This window comes from Cherax quadricarinatus, chromosome 42 (assembly GCF_038502225.1).
Source record: "Cherax quadricarinatus isolate ZL_2023a chromosome 42, ASM3850222v1, whole genome shotgun sequence".
NCBI lineage: Eukaryota > Metazoa > Arthropoda > Malacostraca > Decapoda > Parastacidae > Cherax > Cherax quadricarinatus.
The window spans coordinates 4,305,843-4,329,659 of record NC_091333.1 but is presented as its reverse complement, the minus strand read 5'-3'; the positions used below and the strand labels follow the sequence as shown (position 1 = coordinate 4,329,659).

Here is a 23,817-nt window from a genome sequence, read left to right as displayed (position 1 = left end):
AACTAATAAAAAGTTGGTCTACCTCCGTATCCTCTTTGCTCTCACTTGTAAACAAGTGCACATGCCCAGACTGCTCTGTATCGACATCTGAATAATCCACACGGGTTTAGCGGCTACCTGAAGTCCTAGTTGTTGGCCTGGTCAATCTAATCTGTATCGACATCTCTGAAGTAAATTTTATGTATCTCTGAGTAACACAACAAGTGTGATATATTGCAAGTCTTGCAGTCATCGGGAGGAGTTTCCACTTATCCTGAGGAAGAAGTCGTCGCTTAAGGCTAAGAAAATGAATGAAGGAAGTCGAATATTTGCTCCTTACCGAGCTTTAGGTTTGGTAAGCACACACATCCCACTTGTTGTACGCTACATTCAACGGAGAAAGGAAAATCTCATCGTAACTGTTGTGGGCAACTCCTTCCATACTTATGGTGCAGCCAAGTTGGGACTACTTTGTGTGGGTAACCCACATGAAGACTCAATCATCTGTATGGCTGCTGATGCTTATCATATCTACACATCAAGCAGAGACATTATATATGCCTGGCGACGTGGTACAGAGCTCAAGCATACATATGGTGGGAACAACCAAACAAAAGTTCATCTTATTCTGCCATTTGGACCACACCTGATTGCTGTGGATAAACGGAATTACCTACGTGTTTGGGACATCAAAGCTGAATCATTGTACATGGAGATGGAGTTTCAAAGGAAATGTTTTGAGATAACGGCCATAGCACATCCAGCAACCTATCTCAACAAGATCTTAGTAGGCAGCAAGCAGGGAAAGATGCAGCTATGGAACCTCAAAACTTGTAAATTGCTTTATTCTTTCAGTGGTTGGGACTCGAGTGTACTCGTTTTAGAACAAGCTCCAGCACCTGATGTGATCGCAGTGGGCCTAGCAAATGGAAGGATTATCCTTCATAACCTGAAGTTTGACGAGACTGTGGTGGACTTCAAGCAAGATTGGGGTACAGTAACAGGAATAAGTTTTCGAACAGATGGGTTTCCAGTGATGGTGACCGGCAGTGAAATAGGACATATTGCATTATGGGATTTAAAAGAGAGACGTCTAGTCACACAGTTGCGTGATGCACATTCTGGTCCAGTGTCTGGGATTAATTGCTTACCAAATGAGCCTTTGATGGTTACGTCATCACCTGACAACTCTCTCAAGATGTGGATATTTGATCTTCCAGATGGAGGAGCCAGGTTACTGAAGATTCGAGATGGCCATTCAGCTCCTCCTCTGATAGCAAGATTCCATGGAAGCTTAGGAAATTCTATCCTTACTGCTGGTGAAGATTCTGTTATGAGGGTTTTCTCCACAGTGACTGACATTTTGAATAAGAGTTTAGGACAAGCTTCATATAACAGAAAAGCTTCTAAAAAGAAAACGAGTGTCATAGATACTAAGAAAATGCCAGCAATTACTTGTTTAGCCTCAGAGACTGCACAGGAAAAAGCTTGGGATAATGTTGCTGCAGTCCATCGAGGCAAAACTGTAGTGACAACTTGGTCAATAGGATCACAAAAAATGGGGCAGCATACATTGGTTCATGAGCGGTTTAAAGGTAGAGAACTTTGTGGCTCTGTTGCAACATGTGTAGACCTAACAATCTGTGGAAACTTTGTTGTAATAGGATATGATTCTGGTCATATGGACAAATATAATATCCAGTCTGGAATTCATCGAGGGACATTTGGTAATCCAGTTGCTCATGATGGTGGTGTGAGGGATGTTGTAACAGATGGATTAAATCAGTATGTAGTGTCAGGAGGGCAAGATGGTGAGCTGAAGTGGTGGAGAATGAAAAACTGTCATGGTATCAAGAAACTGAAAATGAATGAAAGTGTATCAAAAATGTCACTTCAGAGGGATTCTGGACTATTAGGCATTGCCCTTGAAGATTGGAGTATTCATATTGTTGACATAGATACAAAGAGCCTTGTAAGAAAATTTTATGGACATCGTAATCAAGTGACAGACATATCATTCAGTTCAGATTCAAAATGGCTTATCAGCTCATCTCTTGACAAAACAATTAGGACTTGGGACATTCCTTCTGGTTCTTGCGTGGACTCTTTTATGGTGCCCATTCCAACTACTTCATTAACAATGTCTCCTATTGGTGACTTTGTAGCAACCACTCATGTAGATCATCTCGGTGTCTATCTTTGGTCTAATCAGGCATGCTTTCACCATCTGTCTCTTCGGCCTTTGCCTGAGAATTTCCAAGCAGCAACCATCTCCTTGCCTTCAACAGCTGCAGATGTGACACAGTTAGTACCAAAAGAGGGTGATGAGACTGCTGAGGTAAAACCTGATGATGATGTTGACAGTAATTATGATGAATACAAGTCTCCTCAGCAAATTTCTGAAGAATTAGTTACATTAGCTTTGTTACCAACGTCAAGGTGGCTAAATTTGCTAAATCTAGATGTTATCAAAAAAAGGAACAAACCAGTGGAACCTCCAAAGGTGCCAAAATCAGCACCATTCTTTTTGCCTACTGTTCCAGGTTTAGAATTTAAATTTGCTGCTTCAGAACAGGAAACAAATGAAGAGAAATCTAAAGTAAAGTCTTTATTTACATTTGAAGTATTAACTACCTTTGGGAAAAAGTTGAAGGATGGAGATCTAGAAGATGCACTGAAAATGTTGTTGGAGATGGGCCCTTCAGGGGTTGAAGTTGAAATTCGAGGCTTGGATCCTGATGCTGGTGGATCTGAGGAAGTTTTGGTAAAATTCTTAGAAATGATCAAGTGTGCTCTAGATAAGCAGCATTATTTTGAAGCTGTTCAAGGTTATCTAGGATTATTTCTTAAGCTACATGGAGATTTTGTTATGAGAAGTAAAAAAGTGCATGAAATATGTGATGAATTAGCAGTTGTTCAAGGGAAATCATGGCATAATATATGTGACACAATGAACCAAACTCTGTGTCTTGTTTCATATTTCAAAAATGCTGCTTTGATTAACTACTAAAACTGCAAATTGAGCCAAACAAAACTATAAGTGTATAGAATATGCCCTGTTCATTACTGTATTTCATTCAAGCTGCCTTGATTAATTTTAAAACTTTGTAATTTGAAAATAAAAAATTATACTGTAATTCAGTGATGAAGTTAAAATGTGCAGATTAATTAAAATAATTCGGTCAAAATTTGTATATTATTTCCTCATACAACATTTTATGAGAGTAAAAAAAAAAAAGTTAGAGAGGGAAAGGTGATGTTATTGAAGGTGCATGACCCTTAAGATGAAATATGTGAAGGTCAGACCAGCTTGGGTTAGGAGTATGCAAGAGGCAGAGTCAGTAAGGGTAGTGAGGAGTGCTAAATGGAAAATATAATCAAAGTTCGTATAATAAAGCTATTGCTGACAAAAAGTCAAAGAGAGAGTCTGCATCAAACATGGAGCTGTCACAAGCTGCCCTCTGGAACTCCAGAGGATGGATCAGCAACACCACCACCGAGGACCAATGGAATGGGATGGGCAGCGAAACAATTTCTTCAACCTATGACCCCTCAAGGAAGGTTCCTTGATGTTGGTGAGGGGCTCTTGATTTAGGGAATTAGATCTGTGCTCCAGTTCCCCGAATTAAGCCTGAATGCCTTCCACATCCCCCCCCCCCCCCAGGCGCTGTATAATCCTCCGGGTTTAGCGCTTCCCCCTTGATTATAATAATAATAATAATTCAACCTATGAGCTATAATTAACAGGGAGATCCCCAAAGGCTGACCATAGGTAAGGAAGGAGAGGGGAGAGATGGGAAAGGGAGGAGTGGGGGACAGTTAGGTTTGGTCTAAGGAAGAAGACTGAAAGGTCCAATTCCTTAGATCAGCTTCTTCACCACAGTAAGGAAATCTCCTTGAAGAGGACACCTTGGGTTTTGTGAGTCTAAGCATGTAGTGTGCTAGCACTTTCCCATAACCAGCAGCAATGGAGGGAGGACAGCTAAAAGCCCAATTGTAGTTTGATGCAGAAGTTTGTTGGTCACTAATGAGACCCAGTGTTGTCCGCTCTCTCAAAGACTGAGTGTTATTATTACTACATATATACATATCTAAGAATCTGAGGCTAAGTTTGTACAGTACTGAAAAAGCACCCAGTGAATTGTAAATGTCTGTGGGACATTGCAAAATTTTGCTTCCAGGCTCATTTTATTATCCTCCTACTTATAAAACCCTCAAGGGAGTTTCCATGATGCCAACAAGGCACTCTTGATCCAAAAAATTGGCTCTGTCCCTTGGATTAAACCTGACTGCCTCCCATCTTTTCCCCCCAAGTGCTGTATAACTCTATGGGTTTAACACTTCACCATATCGAATCTGGATGCATTTCATTCCCTTAGACATTATATGACCCCAATGGGTTTAGCATTTCCCATGAATAATAATATTATATTTAGGATAGTGATTGCCTTAATTACAAGATTATATTTAGTACAATGATGACTTTCATTACAAGATTATATTTGGTGCAATGATCTTTATTAGAAGATTATATTGAGTACACTGATGACCTTTATTGCAAGATTATATTCAGTGCAATGATGACCTTTACTACAAGATTATATTTAGTACAGTGATGACTTTTATTACAAGATTATATTTAGTACAATAATGACCTTAAGGTGGAACCCTGGTCACCGTACTTTTGTTGAATTATCTCTGAATAGATCTGCTAGGTGCCTTGATGCTGATGAGGGGCTCTTGATCCGAGGAATTGGTCTTTACATCCCTTTGAATCAGAAATGTGCATCCTGTGAACCTTTAGAAAAATCGTATAATTTTGAATGTACAGCAATTTTGAAAAACCATTGTACTTCTTATTTAATGTTTCCCCATGCGCTGTATGACCCCCATCGGGTTTAACGCTCTCCAATGAATGTAATATTACAGGCCATTGTAAAAAAAATGAAATGTTTCCAAAATCTCCATATAGTAAGTTCATTCAGGTTAACACAAATACAGTTACATAGATTATCATACATAGCAGCATATGTGTATTATTATTATAATCAAAAAGAAGCGCTAAGCCACAAGGGCTATACAGAGCATATGTGTAGAGAACCTGGGATAACCCAAAAAAGTCAGTGGTAGTTGACCCTCAAGGGGGACCCTTGATGCTGGCGAGGGGCTCTTGATTCAAGAAATTGGAATTTTCCTCCACATCCTCGTATTAAACTTGATTGCCTCTCACTCCCTAGGTGTTGTAAAATACCTACGGGTTTAGTGTTTCAACCCAAATATAAGAAGACAGCGACTCTGCTTGCTATGTTAAAGGTTATTGATTAAAAAAAATGTAAATATATGTGAAGTATAAGAGCTCAGCCATTAGTTCCTAATGTGAGTTACTTACACTTGAACACATGTAGATATTTATTTTATATACTTGTATAATTGAATAGTTACACATACACAAAAATGCTTTTAGAATAAAAAAAATCAGCCACATATTAATAACCAACACATTCAAGTGTGAAAATATTTATTGTTGTAAATGTAATTTTATGTTGTATATAACATATGAGTTTTTGTTATATAAATTCTTGAAATAATATAATAATGAACATGTTAGTTAAAGTAAAGGAATGTATGATTGGCGGGGCTACGGGCGTAGTTTTTCCCAGGAGGAGGAAGGGCGTCGCTGCCTCTCTCATATGAGACATGGCAGACCCACTTACTAATTACCCATTGCTTCAGGTGCTTTGACACACATTTTTTTAATTATTTTCTGCATATTCTTTTCACTTGTTGGAGGAATTCAAACCGCAGAGAATCGTACTCCATAACAGAGCCAAGTTACTGCCTCTTCAATTTATCTTTAATTTAGCTTTTCCATTTGATTTTTATGATTTCTCGTTGATATTAAGTGATAGACAAACGTCTTTATTAGTGATAGATTACTTAAGAAGTAGTTGTCTTGTTCGAGGTATTGAGAATGTGTGTGTTGAAAGTTGTTGATCTTAAGAAAAGTAGCTGACAAGTGGACTCTTCTAAGGCAGTGTTTTGTTGAACTGTACGACCCTTGTGGGTTTAGCGCTTAGTTTTGATTGTAGTAGTAGTAGCACTGCCTTGTTGAAGGGCTTTTGATCCAAGAAATTTAGGCTGCCTTTCTTGTCTTCGCTGTATGACCCTCTGTCATTGAGCTCTTCTTTATGAATATAATTAAAGACATTTTCTGAATTGTTATAATGTTTTGGATAAACTAGGTTTATTATAGACATATTTAGTTCCTAGTTCTGATTATAAAAGCTATAATAATACTTGTAGGCATAGTGGTTATAAATTATGAAAGGTAGTTGAGCTGCTTAGAAAAAAACATTTTATGCATAACTGGCTAAAAATTTGTGGCTACAGTATTTTTGAAAACAAATAACTACTGTTATTTTATCAGTCTGTAATGCCATGTTCTCAGATTATACCTGGTCTCATATTATACTTTCACCCTGTCATTGAATATTTGGATACATTAATTGATATGTAAATTTTAGCAAAATGTTAGGTTATGTTTTATGTTGGTTTTGGTGCAAAATGCAGAATTGGCATATTCAAAATTTACATAACTATATTTCATCATTTTTCGTGATGGCAGCAAATTTTCAAGTAACCTCAAACTTTTCCTTATCATCACTAGCCAAAACTTAATCTGTTTAGAAGTAAATGAGGCCTTTGTATTGTACTGTCCCCTCAGGGAAGGTTCCTTGATGTTGGTGAGGGGCTCTTGATTTAGGGGATTGGATCTGTGCTCCAGTTCCCCGAATTAAGCCTGAATGCCTTCCATATCCCCCCCCAGGTGCTGTATAATCCTACGGGTTTAGCGCTTCCCCTTGATTATAATAATAATGTACTGTATCTGTAATGTCCTGTATCTGCCTTGCATTTTGTGTTGTTGGGACACACTTAGCTCATGACACTAGTTGGGTAGTTATATTTTGACATAGTAGAACTTCCTTCAAATTAAACACCAAATTTAAAGTATGAATCTAACCTGAGTATGGGGGAAATTACAGGTATGCCCCTTTTATTCTGTGACTGCACTGGAAACCAATTGAGAAAATAATAATACTATGTACTACTGAGCAGTCAGTTGTAAATTGACTCATGAAATCGTAATGACACAATTGCAAACAAACCATACCACAGGCGGGGATATATCCACAATCAGAGAGTCGTAAAACTCCAGTCCGATGTGCATCGGTCTAGAGTTTTATGACACTCTAAACACGGGTTCTACCCCCACCTGTGGTATGGTTTAGTTGTAAATTGAAGTTAAACCAATATCTCGTAGCTTGGTTGGTAGTGAACTCATCTCACACATTAAGTGTCTGTAGTTTGATCCCTGGTACAGGTGGGAACATTGGTCGTATTTCCTTAAGACACCTGTTGTCCATGTTCACCCAGCTTAGTAAAACAGGTATCTCAGTGTTAGCCAACTGGTGTGGGTCGCAGCCTGCGGACAAAATTAACTTAAGTTGCCTAAAATACTGTGCATAACAAGTGTCATTGATGTTATTGAGTGCTAGCGCACTCAGCTCTCACACTGAGGTCTGGAGATCAATCCCCGGTACGGCTGGAAAACATTAGGACGTGTTTTCTTAAGACACCTGCTGTCCATGTTCACCCATCAGTATAAAATGGATACCTGGGGGCTAGTCGACTGGTGTGGGTCGCATCCTGGGAGAAAACTGACCCAATTTTCCTGAAATGCTCTGCATAACCAGCAGCTTTCTATATAGTAGTTTGTCATTGATATCAGCTGGGCCTGTACACCTTGTACATATACTGTACTTGTAGAAATAAAAATTATTATTTTTAAGTTCCATGGATAAAATCTCTCGTAAACAAATGTTTCAGAGAAAATTTTTACAGTACAGGTAGTTATAATGACATAGTATTTTAGTTTGAATATTCAGGCCCTAATTACTTGGTAAGGTATGAGGAATTTATGACTCATGATGTGAGTAAAGGAAACGTTATGTATCATGCAAGACTTGTATCCAAAGGAACCACACTTGATGTTTATCTTAACTTTAAAATACTGTACTGTGTAAAAATTCAACTGTGAATTTGTACAGACAAATTTGATCTAAAATGTGCAATGTTTTTCTCTAACCCCTCAACTAGGTTTAGCGCTTTGTTTTGATTATAATAATCGAACCCCTCAAGGGAGGTGCTTTGATGCCAGTAATGGGCTCTTGATCCAAAGAATGGGACAACCTCCCTTAAATTGAACCTGAAAGTCTCCCATTTTCCAAGTGCTATATGACCTATACAGGCTGAGCACATCTGGGGAATAAAATGAATGAAATTATTCTCCAAACAAACTTGCAAAAATTATATTAATTTAATAGTTTTTATTCTACAGTACTGCAGTCTGTATTTTCTTTTCTTCATTAAGCTGCTATTGCTGAAAATATAATTGGTTCCTTTTAAGTAGCATTTAAAAAATGAAGGATGTATTACTGTATAAATACCAGATAGTGTGTTCAATACAAAAAAAATTTACTCTTAAAATATGCTAAAATTGTGTATGCTGTACAAGTACTCCAAAGGCGAATATATGGTACTCTATTATGCATTATAAGTTATGTATGTGGTAGTAAAACAATAATTTTTAAGATGATTTTATCCATATCTAGAAAAATTTTAAAAGGCATTTCTAAATTACTGCTATCAAAATTAATTTAATATGATCCTTTTTCAACACATTGGCCATCTCCCACCAAGGCAGGGTGACCAAAAAAGAAACAAACACTTTCACCATCATTCAACACTTTCACTATCAGTCATTTACACAATCACTGTCTTTGCAGAGGCACTCAGATATGTCAGTTCAGATGTCACTCCAAACAGCAAATATCCCAAACCCCTCCTTTAAAGTGCAGGCATTGTACTTCCCACCTCCAGGACTCATGTTCAGCTAACTGTATTTTATTAACAATATATATCAGTAATTTTTAGTGTGGAATTTTTAACATAATTTTCTATTTTCACAGCAAATTTTACCAGATGCTTATGAATACCGAATCTGTCAATTTAATGAGTCAGATAAAAGAGGAAATTCAGAGCCAATCACAGAGTTTGAAGCAACTATTCGATTGAAAATAAAAACTAAGGCAGAAGCAAAGTTATGGATAAAAGATTTGGAGAGAACATCTGCTGTGACATGGCGAGTTGACAAGACCTATCCAATATGTGGAGGCAAGAAAACTCAAAATGTGTATCGAGTAAGTGCTGTCAGTTTTTAATATCAATTGCTGTCAGTTTTTAATATCAGTTAATTTTGTAATAAATCTTGTATATAATAATAGAGATCTTGGAAGTTTATACAGTATCTATTTAGTGAGACTTCCTTACTGATTTTTCAATACAGTATCAGGCTTTATTGTAACAGAGTACTGGTAATACAGTTAGGATTACACCTACCATCCGACTTACGACCGAGATCGGTTCCGAGAAACCGGTCGTAGGTCTAAATGGTCGTAAGTCGAACTTTACTACTGAATATCAACAAAACATTTTTGTAATGACTATTTTATTGTTTTATTTTGGTATTTCTTGTTTTACTTTACTTTTTATGCTGTTAGTACTGTATTTTATACTGTAAGGTTTAGGATAAACACTGTGTACAACACAAATAGTTGTTTATTTCCCAGAAATTTGGCATAAAAAACACGGTCGTAAGTCGAGTGGTTGTAAGTCGAGCAGGTCGTAAGTCGGATGGTAGGTGTATAAGAATTGAAAGAAAATGTTTTATTTTATTATTATTTTTATTAACACATTAGCCGTCTCCCACTAAGGCAGGGTGGGCCGAAAAAGAAAAACTTTCATCACCACTCACTCCATCACTGTCTTACCAGAGTCATGCTTACACTACAGTTATAAAACTACAACATTAACACCCCTCCTTCAGAGTGCCGGCACTGTACATAAAAAGCAGAAATTATTGCTTTTATACATTGATACTGTGCTCTCCCAAAGTCCTACCATTGAGCCACCAACAACAACTGCTTGGCATAACATAACATCAGAAAAGCTTGGCCCTAGGTCAATATGCAAGTATAGAACAGCTCTTGAAACTGATCACAGGTATCCTCTCCAAAGGGGTGGTTATGAAAAAAGTCTTAAGATAGTTGTCGTCATCATCTTTCAACAAACTGGCTGCATCCCACCGAGGCTGGATGGCCCAAAAAGAAAAACAAAAGTTTTGATTTTTAACTTCAGTAATGTATACAGGAGAAGGGGTTACTAGCCCCTTGTTCCCAGCATTTTAGTCACCTTTTATGACATGCATGGCTTATGAAGGAAGAATTCTATTCCACTTCCTCATGGAGATAAGTGGAAACAAACAAGAACAAGAACTAGTAAGAAAATAGAAGAAAACCCAGAAGGGTGTGTGTATATATATGCTTTTACATGCATGTGTAGTGTGGCCTAAATGTAAGTAGAAGTAGCAAGATGTACCTGAAATCTTGCATGTTTATGAGACAGAAAAAAGACACCAGCAATCCTACCATCATGTAAAACAATTACAGGCTTTTGTTTTACACTCGCTTGGCAGGATGGTAATACCTCCCTGGGTGGTTGCTGTCTACCAACCTACTAGAGTGGTACCTCAAGTTACGAACTTAATTCATTCCAGAAGGCTGTTCGAGTGTCGATACTGAACGAATACTGTGTTCCCATAAGGAATTATGTAAATTAGATTAGTCCATTTCAAACCCCCAAAAATACACTTACAAAAGCACTTACAAAAATACACTTACATAATTGTTCGAGTTGGGAACTGTTCGAAACTCGAGGTACCACTGTACCTAGATTCAGATAGTCTTCTATAAACAAAATCTGGCCTGTTCTTATGACAGTAATGAGACTAGGCCTCTCTCTTTCAGTATTAAACCCCTTTTTTCATTTCATGAAGTAAGTGGTTATCCATTACTCTATTTCCCCCTATGTAACTAGACATTGAAAATTACATTTCCTAGATGACCCCATAAATCCATAATCTGCAAATATTGATAAAATCTTTTTGTGTAATGAATTTACTTTTCATTTTTGTTGAATATTGTTGTAATCTCATTAATGTTAACATTCATAAGAAAGATTGTCTTGTAGGGAAAAATTTTGGGCATTTGAAATCCAATGAGCACACTTTTAAGCAATATTCTCAGGGTGATTTTCAGTTTGGGTCGTGTGTCAAACTGAAACAAAATGGGGTCATTAATAGGTGCGAAAAATTTAAGTTGTTCAAGGGAAATCCTTCAGTAATAATATTGGATAGTAAAAATTTGTAAAATAGTTGTTTGGTTATAATTGAATTGTATATCTTTCGTAAGCCTGCTGTGATATATCTTAAATAATCCTGCTGTGATATATCTTTCATAAGCCTGCTGTGATATATCTTTCATAAGCCTGCTATGTGTCATTCTCTCCAGATGTCTGAACATTGTAGATTTTTGTTGAGCTGCCCTACTACACTACAACCAAAATTTCTGGCCTTTACCCTTCCATTTTTTCCATGCACTTCTCTATTAAATATTCTTTTCTACCTACAGTACTTAAAAAATGCATTTCTTAAGTAATTTCAACAGATTGATGCTGATAAGGGGCTCTTGATCCAAGATTCAACCCTTCGGGATTTAGCACTTTCCCAAGAAAATAATAATTTGAGTTTGCATCATTAATATGATTATATTTCTTCCTCTATCAGATTGACATGAGATGCCAACATAGAACTTATTCAAGATCTCCAACTGCTGACAAGAAGGCCTCCTCCAAAAATACTTGTTGTCCTGCGAAGATGTTTCTTGTGGTAAAACGAACTCATATGGCAAGTGGTAAATTATCTCAGTAAGTATTAAGGATTAAGGAATCTTGCTGAGAAGCACTTTTATTATTTCAAGTTTTAATTATTAACAAAGTGAGTTAATTCATTATTTTAAAGATGTAGTGAACTCAAATCACTATGCTCAATCTGGTGAGCAGACATTGTTGGTAGTGTGGTATTGTCCATTACTATGCATCTTTTTTTTTTTTTTTTAGAAAGAGGGCCTGTTCTTGTCACTTTTATTTTTCATAAGTATGCACTGTAAAATACCTGAACTCTAGTGAGATTCAGATAGTTAAAAGAAAGAGTACATGTAGCTTAAAAATGGTTATGCACTGTATTAATACTGTGCTGTGCATTTGTCATTACTTACCTTCAGGTCGAGTTCACAATGCTTATCATTTTGAAATGTGAGAAGAGGATGGTTGTGGCCCTACTGGGCAGAGGCTGAAGGATGGGGATCTTGTGATATTGAAAGTTGGGGATCTTGTGTTGGTATAGGTTGGGGATCTTGTGATATTGATGCATCTTCATTGATTGATTGTTGCAGTGGAGTCCTCAAGTACTCTGTCATATGTTCTGGTATGTTTTTACCCTGCAGTTGTCTATACAGCAGATGATAAGGCCCTAACTACCTTATCCAGAGCATGCTTTATGGGAGGGCTTCGAGATTAGTCATTGTCCTTTTCAAGAAAAAGTCTGCAAGTTTTCCAACAGTTTACAGTGACTTGCATATCTCATCACCTCATTGCCCTAAATTGACTGAATGGTCAAATCTCCAACACCAAACACTCATGCTGTCTCCATGATGCATGTACCGCTCTTCAGCATCTCAATTACCTCCAGTTTTTTCATTATAGGCATAGTTTCATGCTTAATCTTCTTGCTTCTCCAGTGTCACCTGCACTTTGTTTAGTTACCATGATAAATATCCAGAGATGAGATGGCACTGAAAAGAAGGAAAAGTGAGCAATGTGCATTGAGCAAAAATTGTATGGCTTGTGTCCAGATTCATAGATCTACAGTGGAAGATGTTTGTTTGCATCTCTTCACCCTCCCTAACACCCTCCCTGGCAGTGCTAAGACAATGGAGTTCCCAGTGCATAGTGGGTCACAGGCCTGCCTTCCATGGTACTCCTTAATGGATTTGAACTCCACCAGTGGAAATGAATTTCACTCCAGTGCACCTTAATGGAAATGGTCATGGGTCTATTAGAGATTAAAGAAATAAATTTAATTTGCTGAATATTGAAATTGTGAGCCATAATTGCATGACTTAAGGCATTCTACTGTAATTCACTGGTGAGTTAAGAGGCGGAACAAAGAATTTAAGCTCACCCTTTTTCCCTTTGCGTGCAAACTAAAATTAGGGTAATTATAAATAGGATTTGATTATATATTTACATAGAAGGGTGTCTTGAGAATAGATTATTCACGGGTGTTCTGGTGTCTCATATTTTTGTATTTGTAAACAACTCCAAAATTGAAAACTTAATGTTTTATCCACATACAACTCTCTCTCTCCTCTTTCTGGAAGCCTTTTCCTTATATACTGTATATACACATCAGTATTAACCAGTTTACAGCAAAATTTATGGAGTATGACTTCTGAAAAGCATAATGAATCCAAATCCACAGAAAAAAAAAGGTATTCCATGAGGTAATCCAGCTTGTTCCTATTACAGTCTCAGTTGATCTTGTATAATATTTTTATTATTGTACTACCAGTAGTTTTTAATTACTTTGTTACTAGTACTGTACAGGCAGGCCATGCTTTACAGAGCTTTTCTTCACAATGTTTCGCTAATACAGTGCTTTTCTATTATACCCATTCTTCATTTATTCAGGCTTCCTACAATAAATATATTCACCACTCACTATAAGCTAAGTACAAAAATATTTTAGGGTAAGTAATGCATGTACTGTATATGCATTTTTTAGCCCTAGCTCTATTGCTTACTTAATATATGATAGTGTAAACATGTTATTCGGCTTTAATATACATTTTAAAATGAAAAAAAGGTTGTTTCACTTTACAGTAATTTTCACTTTACAGCAGTAGCCTGGAACTTAACCTGCTGTATAAGCGGGGCCCTCCTGTTCCTGTATTTTGTTTTGTGTAGTGTAGAGGATGATTCAAGCACAAATTGTTATTAACCTTTTTGTTATTCCATAACCTTATTTCCATAGTTTTTCATTAGCAAAGCTGCTGTTTCTGTTACTGGGTTAGTATAAGCATATCCTAGTGTGTAATGTGAATGTATTGATTTTGCAGGTCAACAGATGAATATTTACAAGAATTTCCCACTCGTGTTTACTTGGACTTCAGACACAATCATCAGCTCCTTTCGCCAGAAATTCTTCGCAAAAGAGATGTGTCTGAGGAAACTGTGCAAAAATTGACAGAGCTCTACAAGAAAGGACACACTCCATTATCTGCTTTAGAAGTAATCAAACATGATCTCCAGGCAGATTATGGAGATCAGTATGTCTTTGTTGCTGCAGATAGATCAAAATGCCCTGACAAGCAGTTTTGTTACCGGTAAGTAAAATTAAATTATCATAATTATTAGTAAAAGTACTGACAAAATAATATTCAAAGGGCTGAGGATGGGTTGTGAAAAGTACAGCGTCTGCATTCTGAAGGAAGGGTGCGGATGTTTCAGTTGGGAGGGTCATCTGAACTGTAATGTCAGGATGCTACTGGCAATACCAATAGAAAGAATGATGGTAAGAGTGTTTCTTATTTTTCAGTGGGATACAGATGGTGCTAAAATATTACACACACACACTCGTTTATGCATACATACATTCATTCATTCATACATACATTCATATATTTATTCATACATATATTCATTCATACATATATTCATTTATACATACATTCATTATGTAAGTAAGTTAATTCAGGTATACACAAATACAGTTACATTGATTATCATACATAGCAGCATATGTGTAGAGAACCTAGGATAACCCAAAAAAGTCAGACAAAGTGACTTATTTCCATTGGGGTCCATTAAGACCCCATTCTTACATACATTCACACACATATTCATACATACACTCATACATACATATATTCATACATACATATATTCATACATACATTCATTCTTTCAACACACTGGCCGTATCCCACCGAGGCAGGGTGGCCCAAAAGGAAAAACGAAAGTTTCTCCTTTTACATTTAGTAATATATACAGGAGAAGGGGTTACTAGCCCCTTGCTCCCGGCATTTTAGTCACCTCTTACAACACGCATGGCTTACGGAGGAAGAATTCTGTTCCACTTCCCCATGGAGGTAAGAGGAAATAAACAAGAACAAGAACTAGAAAGAAAATAGAAGAAAACTCAAAGGGGTGTGTATATATACGCTTGTACATGTATGTGTAGTGTGACCTAAGTGTAAGTAGAAGTAGCAAGACGTACCTGAAATCTTGCATGTTTATGAGACAGAAAAAAGGACGCCAGCAATCATACCATCATGTAAAATGATTACAGGCTTTCGTTTTACACTCACTTGGCAGGACGGTAGTACCTCCCTGGGCGGTTGCTGGCTACCAACCTACTACCTAGACATACATTCATACATAAATTTTTTTAATACACTGGCCGTCTCCCACCGAGGTAGAGTGTCCCAAATAAGAAGAGATGCTTTCACCACTAATCACTCCAGCACTGTCTTGCCAGGGGCATGGCAACATTACAACTCAGATGCCCCTCCAAACTGTAATATCCCCACCCCTCCAGAGTTCACACATTATTTCCCACCTCCAGGATTCGAGTCCAGCTAATCAATTTCCTTGAATCCCTTTATAAATGTTACTTTGCTCACACTCATGCATACATAAAAAACTCATTGGTTGTCTCTTGCCAAGGCGGGATGACCCGGAAAAAGAAAACGCATCCACTAACATTCACTCTTTATTTATTTATTTATTTATTTACTTTATTTACTTATTCTCATTTGTACTTGCATACTAATTCAACTTCATTCAGTGCACATTGTCATTATTTAGTAATAGCAAGAAGATACTGCTTCACTTTATTACACAACATCACAAATACTGTGGTGATAGGTTCTTGATCCTTGGGTTAAGCCTGATTACCGTACCTCTTATTCTCCAGGTCTAGCATAACTCACGGATTTAGCACTTCCCCATAAATGTAATAATCTGTATGAAGGTGGATTTATTCTTACCCTTTATGATACATTTAAGTATTTTACTTTTAAATATTCTCTCATTAATAGCATGTCTAGAAATTTGATATTAAAGATCTTACAGCCTATTTAGGAATTAGAGTAGTTTCAGTGTATCTGTGAACAGTCCTTCTTGCAAATTTGTGTATAATATTTTGATTATATTGTGTTTTTACTAAAGAACAGCCAACAAATTTATTTAATTATCCTATATAATCCTGGTTCAGTGGCTTTTCCTTGCCCAAATCTTTATCCTAGTCATTATTTTTTATGAATGTCAGTACTAACTGGATTAGTGATATTATATACTATAGAGATATGATCTCTGTAACACAGAATGAATCCAAATCTAAAACAATTTGTTATGTAGACTTTATTTTGTGTTCATAGTTTCATAGTTTCTACTTTTGTGGAACCTCTAGGAATTCATCCCACACAGATTCATAGGGATGACTTTAATAATTCTATAATAATAATACCAATCAAAGAGTTCATTTATATTTAGTATTTTATTATTATGTATTTTTAATTTGTCATCTTTCTATCATTTAACTGTTTTTAATATGGAAATATGTTTTCTGCCATAATAATCTTTTTTATTTCTTCAGGCTCTACTACAAACTTTTCTGCCCTAAATATCCAAAATCATTTGGGAAAAAAATGTTATTAGAGCTACAGGGGCATTTAAAGCCTTTTTGTGAAAAATATGATTCTCACTGTGCAAGCATTGAAAAAACTGAAGAAGATAATATTATCATTGCAATTTGTTCTCCAAAACACAGAGTGATACAAAATGAAAATAGTGAAGACAATGGCCAAAAAGGTCTTTTATCAGTGTCTCAAGGTAAGCAGTCACTTAATGTAGAACATTCTTCATCAAACCTACACATGGAAAGTTCTCCACCTCACTTACATTTTAATCAGTGTCATTCTCAGAGTGATTTACTGGCTGAGGGCCTTAAAACAGTGTTTGATGATTTGCTGTCCAAATTAGAATGTAGTCCAGATATCTACCTCAAACCTTTAGAGGCATTTTTGAAAAACTGTCAAAATATTAAAAAAGACAATGATTTAGTAAGTGCCTTGCAAACATTTGGTCAGTACTCGAGTGTAACCATGGCTATATCGAGCACCCTAAAGCGTCAGCACTCGGCAGATCCTTATAAATTGGATCCAACAACCATTATCTGTGCAAAGAAGACGAAGGGAACACGACGTCGGTTAATTACGGCACGACCAATCTCTCGCCAAACAATGTCCCACCATGAAAACAACAATTCCGAAAGAGAGGTATCAGTTCACAAGTTATCGGCTCAGGAGGTATCAGTGTATGATGAACCAGCTCATGAAGTATCAGCACATGAGGTACCAGCTCATGAGGTTTCTGTTCATGGGGTATCAGTTCACGAGGTATCAGCACACGAGATATCAGCTCATGAGATATCAGCTCATGAGATATCAGCTCATGAGGTTGCAGTTCATGAGGTTTCAGCACCTGAGGTATCAGTCCATGAGGTATCAGCACATGAAGTATCAGCACATGAGGTAGCAGCGCATGAAGTATCATCTAATGAAATATCAGCTCAGCTATCAGCTCCTGAAATATCGTCACATCAAATATCAGCTCACCATATACCAGCACACCACATACAAGCTCACCAAGTATCAGCTCACTATATATCAGCTCACCATGTATCATCTCACCATGTACCAGTTCGCACTATACCTCAACATAATATGCATTTGCATCCTACACACATTACTTTCTGCACACCTCCACAAAGAAGATCATAAGTCATTTAGAGGAAACTGGAGTATATTAGATGATCATAAATGCCTAGCAATTCAGGTACTGTAAATTTAGTAATGGTCATATATAAATTGTAAGGTTTAACCTAATATTTTCCGGTTTCTTCTTGAGCTATATATACATAAGTTGATTTATTTTACTAATTTTACAGAAATGCAAATATTGGGATGGATGGGGTTCTGTTACCAAATATAAATATTACTGTATATTGTATATACACTTGACACTTGAAATTTTTTTCAATGTAAATTATGATTTATTTAGAGACTGTGTTAATCAGATTTGAAATTTTTATTAAGTTAAGTAGAGCAGTGATTAGCAGTGGTTGAAGCTTGAGTGAATTAAGCATGGCACAGTAAAGGGGGAGTGGGTGGCTGATAATGGCAATTGCAGTAGATAGAGATATGGTTCTGCCATGATGACAACAAAAGACAGTTCTGTAACCAGCAAACTTTATTCATTGTTTCTAAATCACTTGACCCAGTGGATTTTGGCCCATATTTCCAAAATCTGATAAAACTGAGGTCTGTTATATTGCAGGTTTACTGAGAATTACCATACCTATTTGAATTTGTGGAGAGGGAGGCTAACTCCAGTTCTTAGTCCCACCTCTTAATATTTAACTGACTGATGCCAATGAGTCTTGTTATGTCTGTTCTTGAGCCCATTCAAAATCCCTGTAAACTTACCATGTAGAATTATGAAGCATCACAAAGAAATTGATTAAGCAGATTAGAAAAAAATGATCATACAGTAAATGGGTTGGTACTGTCCCTACAGGCAAGGGTTTAAGGTTAATGATGCTAAATAATGTGAAGGGTGGGAAGCACCAGTGGCATAATAACACAAGCGCTGGAGGTTATATTTGTTTCAATCCTAGTTTTTTAACACACCGGTCATCTCCCACTGAAGCAGGGTGATACGAAAAAAAAACATTCACCATCATTCACACTTACTGGCTTACCAGAGGTGTGCATATACGTACTACAGTTTAGATGTCCCTCAAAGCAGCAAATATCCCAAACCCCAAGTAATAGTACTATAAATTATTTGGTTTGATAAGAATTATGCACTCCGTAGCCATCCTGTGGGTGGTAGTTAAAAAATTACAGAAGCACATCATAATCTAGGAACTGTACCGCAACATTTGTTTTTCTTAGTTTTTTTATAATTTGTTCCCATTCACTTCTGATGATGCTAAGTGCAAATGCAGTTTTACAGAGAAAATTTTAATTTGCTTAAATTTATGAGTGGGTAGCACAAGCACCCAGAGATTATTGTGTCTTAACTGACCCATTCAAGGATGATTATTGTAACATTAAAAAAGAACTGCTAAACCTATGTTGGTCATTCAGCATTGCTTCAAGGAGGTACCTTGATGCTGGTGAAGGGCTCTTGATTCAAGACTCAGGGAGGTACGTAGATGTTGGTGAAGGGCTCTTGGTCTAGCGAATTGGAGTTACTCTTCTCGTTCTCAGATCAAACTTGGTAACTTCCCATTTCCCAGGCTGTGTGTGACCCTTACAGGTTAAGCACTGCCACAGAAATGTAATATATATATATATAAATATGTGGCTATAGGAGGGTGGGTGCAGGAGGAAAGAGGAGTGATTGGTGGAATGATGAGGTAAGGTGTGATAAAAAAGAAAAAGGTCACTTATGAGAGGTTTTTACAAAGCAGAAGTGATATAAGAAGGGCAGAGTATATGGAGAGTAAAAGAAAGGTAAAGAGAGTAGTGAGAGAGTGCAAAAGGAGAGCAAATGATAGAATGGGAGAGGCAGTGTCAAGAAATTTTGCTGAGGAAAAGAAAATTTTTTTTAGATAAACAGGCTAAGAAATCCTGGGGAACGAATGGATTTGTCAGTTAAAAACAAAGTAGAGGAGTTAGTAGATGGGGAGCTGGAGGTATTGGGTAGATGGCAGGAATATTTATTTTGAAGAACTTTTAAATGTTGATGAAGAAAGGGAGGCAATAATTTCATGCACTGGCCACGGAGGTATAACATCTTCTAGGAGTGAAGAAGAGCAGGATGTGAGTGTGGGGGAGGTGCGTGAAGCATTATGTAGAATGAAAGTGGGTAAAGCAGCTGGAACTGATGGGATCATGACAGAAATGTTACAAGCAGGGGCAGGGGGGGAGGGGTTAGTGTTGGAGCGGTTGGTATTTTTGTTTAATAAATTATGAAAAAAGGGGAAGGTACTTAGGGATTGGCAGAGAGCATGTTTAATTCCTTTATATAAAGGGAAGGGGGACAAAAGAGATTGTAAAAATTATAGGGGAAGAAGTTTACTGAGTATACCAGATAAAGTGTATGGTAGAGTTATTGAAAAAATTAGAGGTAAGACAGAGAGCAGGATTGCAGATGAACAAGGAGGTTTTAGAATGGGTAGAGGATGTGTAGATCAAGTGTTTACATTGAAATATAGATGTGAACAGTATTTACATAAACGTAAGAACATAAGAAAGGAGGAATACTGCAGTAGGCCCATACTGGGCAGGTCCTTCACAAATCTAAACCACTAACAGAATATTTGCCCAGCCCACTTTAGTTTTACCATAACAATAAGCTCTGATATATCCATTAACTCGTGTGCATTTATCCTCTTCAAGGGGGGGCTCCTTGTTGTGGTGAAGAGGCTCTTGGTCTGAGGAATTAGACCTGTCGATCTCCTTCCTCAGACCGAACCTAATTACCCCCCAATCCCCCCTTCCCTATCCCATCCTCCCCTTTTTCTTTTCCTCCTCCTCCTCACCCCTCCCTTTTGCCCTTCCTCTTTTTGGCCTTTGGGATTTCTCCCACAGGCACGCTAGTTCCTAGGTAGGGGAAAGGATACCGGGGTCCATCCCATTCCGTTGAGGTTCTTGGCGGTGGCGTAGTTTTCCGTGGAATCTGGATCACCTGGGGATGTCCCGATCCCTCTCCGGTATCCCGGAGTGTAGCTTTGGGTGTCTTTTGGGAGACGAGTGTATCTCTGGAAGCCACCTTTCGGATTCCGGGGGTGGTGGCCGAAGGAGATATGCTTTGTGGCGGATATCTGGCCGCTCTCTCTTTTGTCCACCGAGGTAGCTCGGCAGATGTGAGGTTGCTATCCCGGATTGCTGGTTTACTGGCATGAAGGGTAGGGTATGGCACGGGTTCCATGCTGCATCTGCACTACTAGTGGTGCTGAGGTCCTCTTCGGCGCGGAGGGAGATTTCCGGCCCTTTCATTCCTCCTGGGAACTATTCCTCCCCGCTCCCCCCTTTTTTTATTCTTTTTTTTTTTATTTTCTTTTCTTTCTTTTTTTTTTTTCTTAAAAACAAAAAGCAAAGGAGTAACCTAACCATGGAGAACCCAATCCATGAACCCACTACTCCCGGGCCTCTTCTTGATACCGCATCCCATTCTGACCCTGCCTTGTTTTTAGACCACTCTTTGGACACTCCTGATGCCCCTGTACCTCTTGCTGGTGCTGTTTCCTCACCCGCTTCAGGTACCGGGGCTTCGACTGACTCCTTCGATTTGTCTGACCTCCACTCTCCTTTGACTATGCTTCCAGCCTCTCCCTCTACGGTACGGCAATTTTCGAATCGCCAGCCCGTTTCACAACGGACCAACTCCGGTCCTACTCCTAAACGCCAACGTCGATCTCCTGATGATGTTCCTTCGTTACCTTCCCATTCTACTCGGAAAAGACCAACACGTCATGCACTCCCTCTCCACGCTCAGTTTCGGACCACACAATGGACTAAATTGTTTACTTTAAGACCGACTTCTTCTTCTGCCTATCTTTCTGACCATAGTATTGGCAAAGCACTCCTACGTCATGTTGGTAGAGATATTTCATTTCATGCTCTCAAGAGTGGTACGCGCATCGTCACTATCCAGAATGCTACCCAAGCTCATGATCTTTCTCTCCTTTCGCATATCGATACTACTCCTATCACTATTGAAAAACATCATTCTCTCAATTCTTGTAGTGATACTGTCATTCTGCCCCATACCATAGTCCAACATAATTTCCAGTCATGTGGCACTGACATTCTTGAACAGCTGGAACTCCAGGATCTCCCAATCCTCAAAGTCGACACTTATGTCCTTCCTGCCCGTGGGCAGAGACGATACCCTTGCAGTGTGGCTCGATTAACTTTCGACAGCCGAGAACTCCCATCCTCTGTTTATGTCGCGGGACATAGGTTACAAGTTCGAAAGGTGATCCCTACACCGCAACAGTGTAGAAATTGCCGGCGTTTTGGTCACCCAGCGAAATACTGCAGATCTATAGCCGAATGCCCAGTCTGTGGTGCCGACGACCATTCTAATACATCTTGCAATCAACCTCCATCTTGCCTTAATTGTAATGAAGCTCACCCTTCATACTCCCGCCGTTGCCAGGTCTACTTAAATGAGCATGAAATCCGTTGCCTCAAAGAGGCAGAAGGTCTCATGCTATGGCAGTTACTCATCTCCGCCTCCAAGGAAGACTACCCTGTGTTTCTTATTCTCGTGTTTCAAAACATCCCCCCACTTCTGGGGTCCCATCTTCTGCAGCCTACTCTGTTGTTACCCCTCCCATAGCCACTCAGGCATGTAATCCTTTTGCTGTCCTTGGCTCTGACGTCCCGACTACAACTCAGTCTGTTCTCACATCTTCGCGTCCTTCCTCACAAGCCCCAGTATCGACAAGACCTCATACGACACCTTATACCAATCGCCCCTCTACTTCTCAGAAGTCCAAAAAATCCACATTGCTCAAATCTTCTTTGCCCTTTCCTTCCCTTCTTCCACCTCTACACTTTACCTTTCCAGTCTCTGTGCCTAGTTCTTCCCCTCTCTCTGGCTCTATTACAAGTGTGGAGGTTCACCCTCCTCCTCGTACTATGCCTTCCACCCCTGTCCCCTCCCAAGTTTCTCCCTCTTCTGCCACCTCCCAGGTTTCTGCCTCTTCTGTCCCCCCCCCCACACTTCATCTCCAGTCCCCTACACTCTTTCGTCCCCCTCTGCTTTGGTAAAGTCCATTACTGTCCCAATCTTTACTCACCCTCCTCCTTCTACCTCCAATATGATCTCCCATACATCTTTGAATTCAGAAACACTTGAAGCCATTTCAGAATATATTGCAGAGACTAAACCTTCAATGGACACTGATTCACTTCCTGTTCCTTCTCTTCCCTCTCCTCCATCTTCATAACTCCATTCTTCGCAACGCTCCATTCCTTCGCTGCTTGAACATCTTCCAATGTCACCACACGTTGACTTTTCTAATCCCTCTAGTCCATAGGTGCCCTTCCCTATGGATTCCTGGTATTTTCTTCATTGCCAATCATGGCCTATTTACAGTGGAATATCCGTGGCCTCAAGGGTAATCGGGGTGAGCTTCAGATGTTGCTTTCCAGGTTTTCCCCTGTTGGTGCTTGCTTACAAGAACCAAAATTACACTCGGCTGTTTTCCAACCTATCTCAGGCTATAATTTATTGTATTCTTCGGATCCTTTCTCAGATGGGACCTTCAATGAAAGTGTCCTCCTTCTACGCAATGATATTCCGTACTGTCAACTATTTGTCCACACCTCGCTGCATTACACTGCAGCCCGTATCCACTTGAATAAGTGGTTTACAATATGTTCTTTATATCTCTCTCCTTCTCTAGCATTTTCTATCCCAGATTTTGCTTTTCTAGATTCATCCTTACCACCACCACTTCTGTTACTTGGTGATTTTAACGCCCACCATTTCCTCTGGGGGCGGCGGTCTCATTGTGACTCACATGGCATCCAGTTGGAGGCTTTTCTTGCCTCTCACCCCCTCTATGTTTTAAATGCGGGTACTCCCACCCATATTGATCCTCGTACTCATACTCTATCTTGCATCGATCTATCAGTCTGCTCTTCCTCCACTGCACTAGACTTCACCTGGTCTGTTCTAACGGACTTACATGACAGCGATCATTTTCCAATCATTCTTACTTCTCCTTCATAT

General features: G+C 38.6%; 2 protein-coding genes across 4 annotated transcripts; both read left to right on the top strand.

The window, feature by feature from the left end:
• The first annotated feature begins 32 nt into the window (after positions 1-32).
• Positions 33-3,167, top strand: LOC128695579 (WD repeat-containing protein 36). The gene has a single exon (XM_053786271.2). The coding sequence runs from the start codon at positions 287-289 to the stop codon at positions 2,987-2,989; it is 2,703 nt and encodes a 900-aa protein (XP_053642246.2). The 5' UTR covers positions 33-286; the 3' UTR covers positions 2,990-3,167.
• Positions 3,168-5,618: 2,451 nt separating this feature from the next.
• LOC128695582 (uncharacterized) lies at positions 5,619-19,995 on the top strand. 3 transcript variants are annotated; one of them, XM_053786279.2, is made up of 5 exons: positions 5,619-5,712; positions 9,009-9,239; positions 11,723-11,862; positions 14,115-14,381; positions 16,655-19,995. In XM_053786279.2, exons 1-5 carry the CDS (start codon positions 5,677-5,679, stop codon positions 17,838-17,840), a joined length of 1,860 nt encoding a protein of 619 aa, XP_053642254.1. In that variant the 5' UTR covers positions 5,619-5,676; the 3' UTR covers positions 17,841-19,995. The 3 variants fall into 3 exon arrangements, with proteins under 3 accessions (XP_053642254.1, XP_053642255.1, XP_053642256.1); XM_053786280.2 differs by lacking the exon at positions 5,619-5,712 and adding an exon at positions 5,716-5,810; XM_053786281.2 differs by lacking the exon at positions 5,619-5,712 and adding an exon at positions 5,925-6,028.
• The last annotated feature ends 3,822 nt before the right edge of the window (positions 19,996-23,817 follow it).

Bases quoted from the DNA above. Each gene is read 5' to 3' on its own strand.
- LOC128695579 (XM_053786271.2), top strand. From the start codon at position 287: ATGAATGAAGGAAGTCGAATATTTGCTCCTTACCGAGCTTTAGGTTTG.
- LOC128695582 (XM_053786279.2), top strand. From the start codon at position 5,677: ATGGCAGACCCACTTACTAATTACCCATTGCTTCAG. The intron at 11,863-14,114 runs GTAAGTATTAAG...TTGATTTTGCAG, and splicing joins GCAAGTGGTAAATTATCTCA to GTCAACAGATGAATATTTAC. The intron at 14,382-16,654 runs GTAAGTAAAATT...TTATTTCTTCAG, and splicing joins GACAAGCAGTTTTGTTACCG to GCTCTACTACAAACTTTTCT.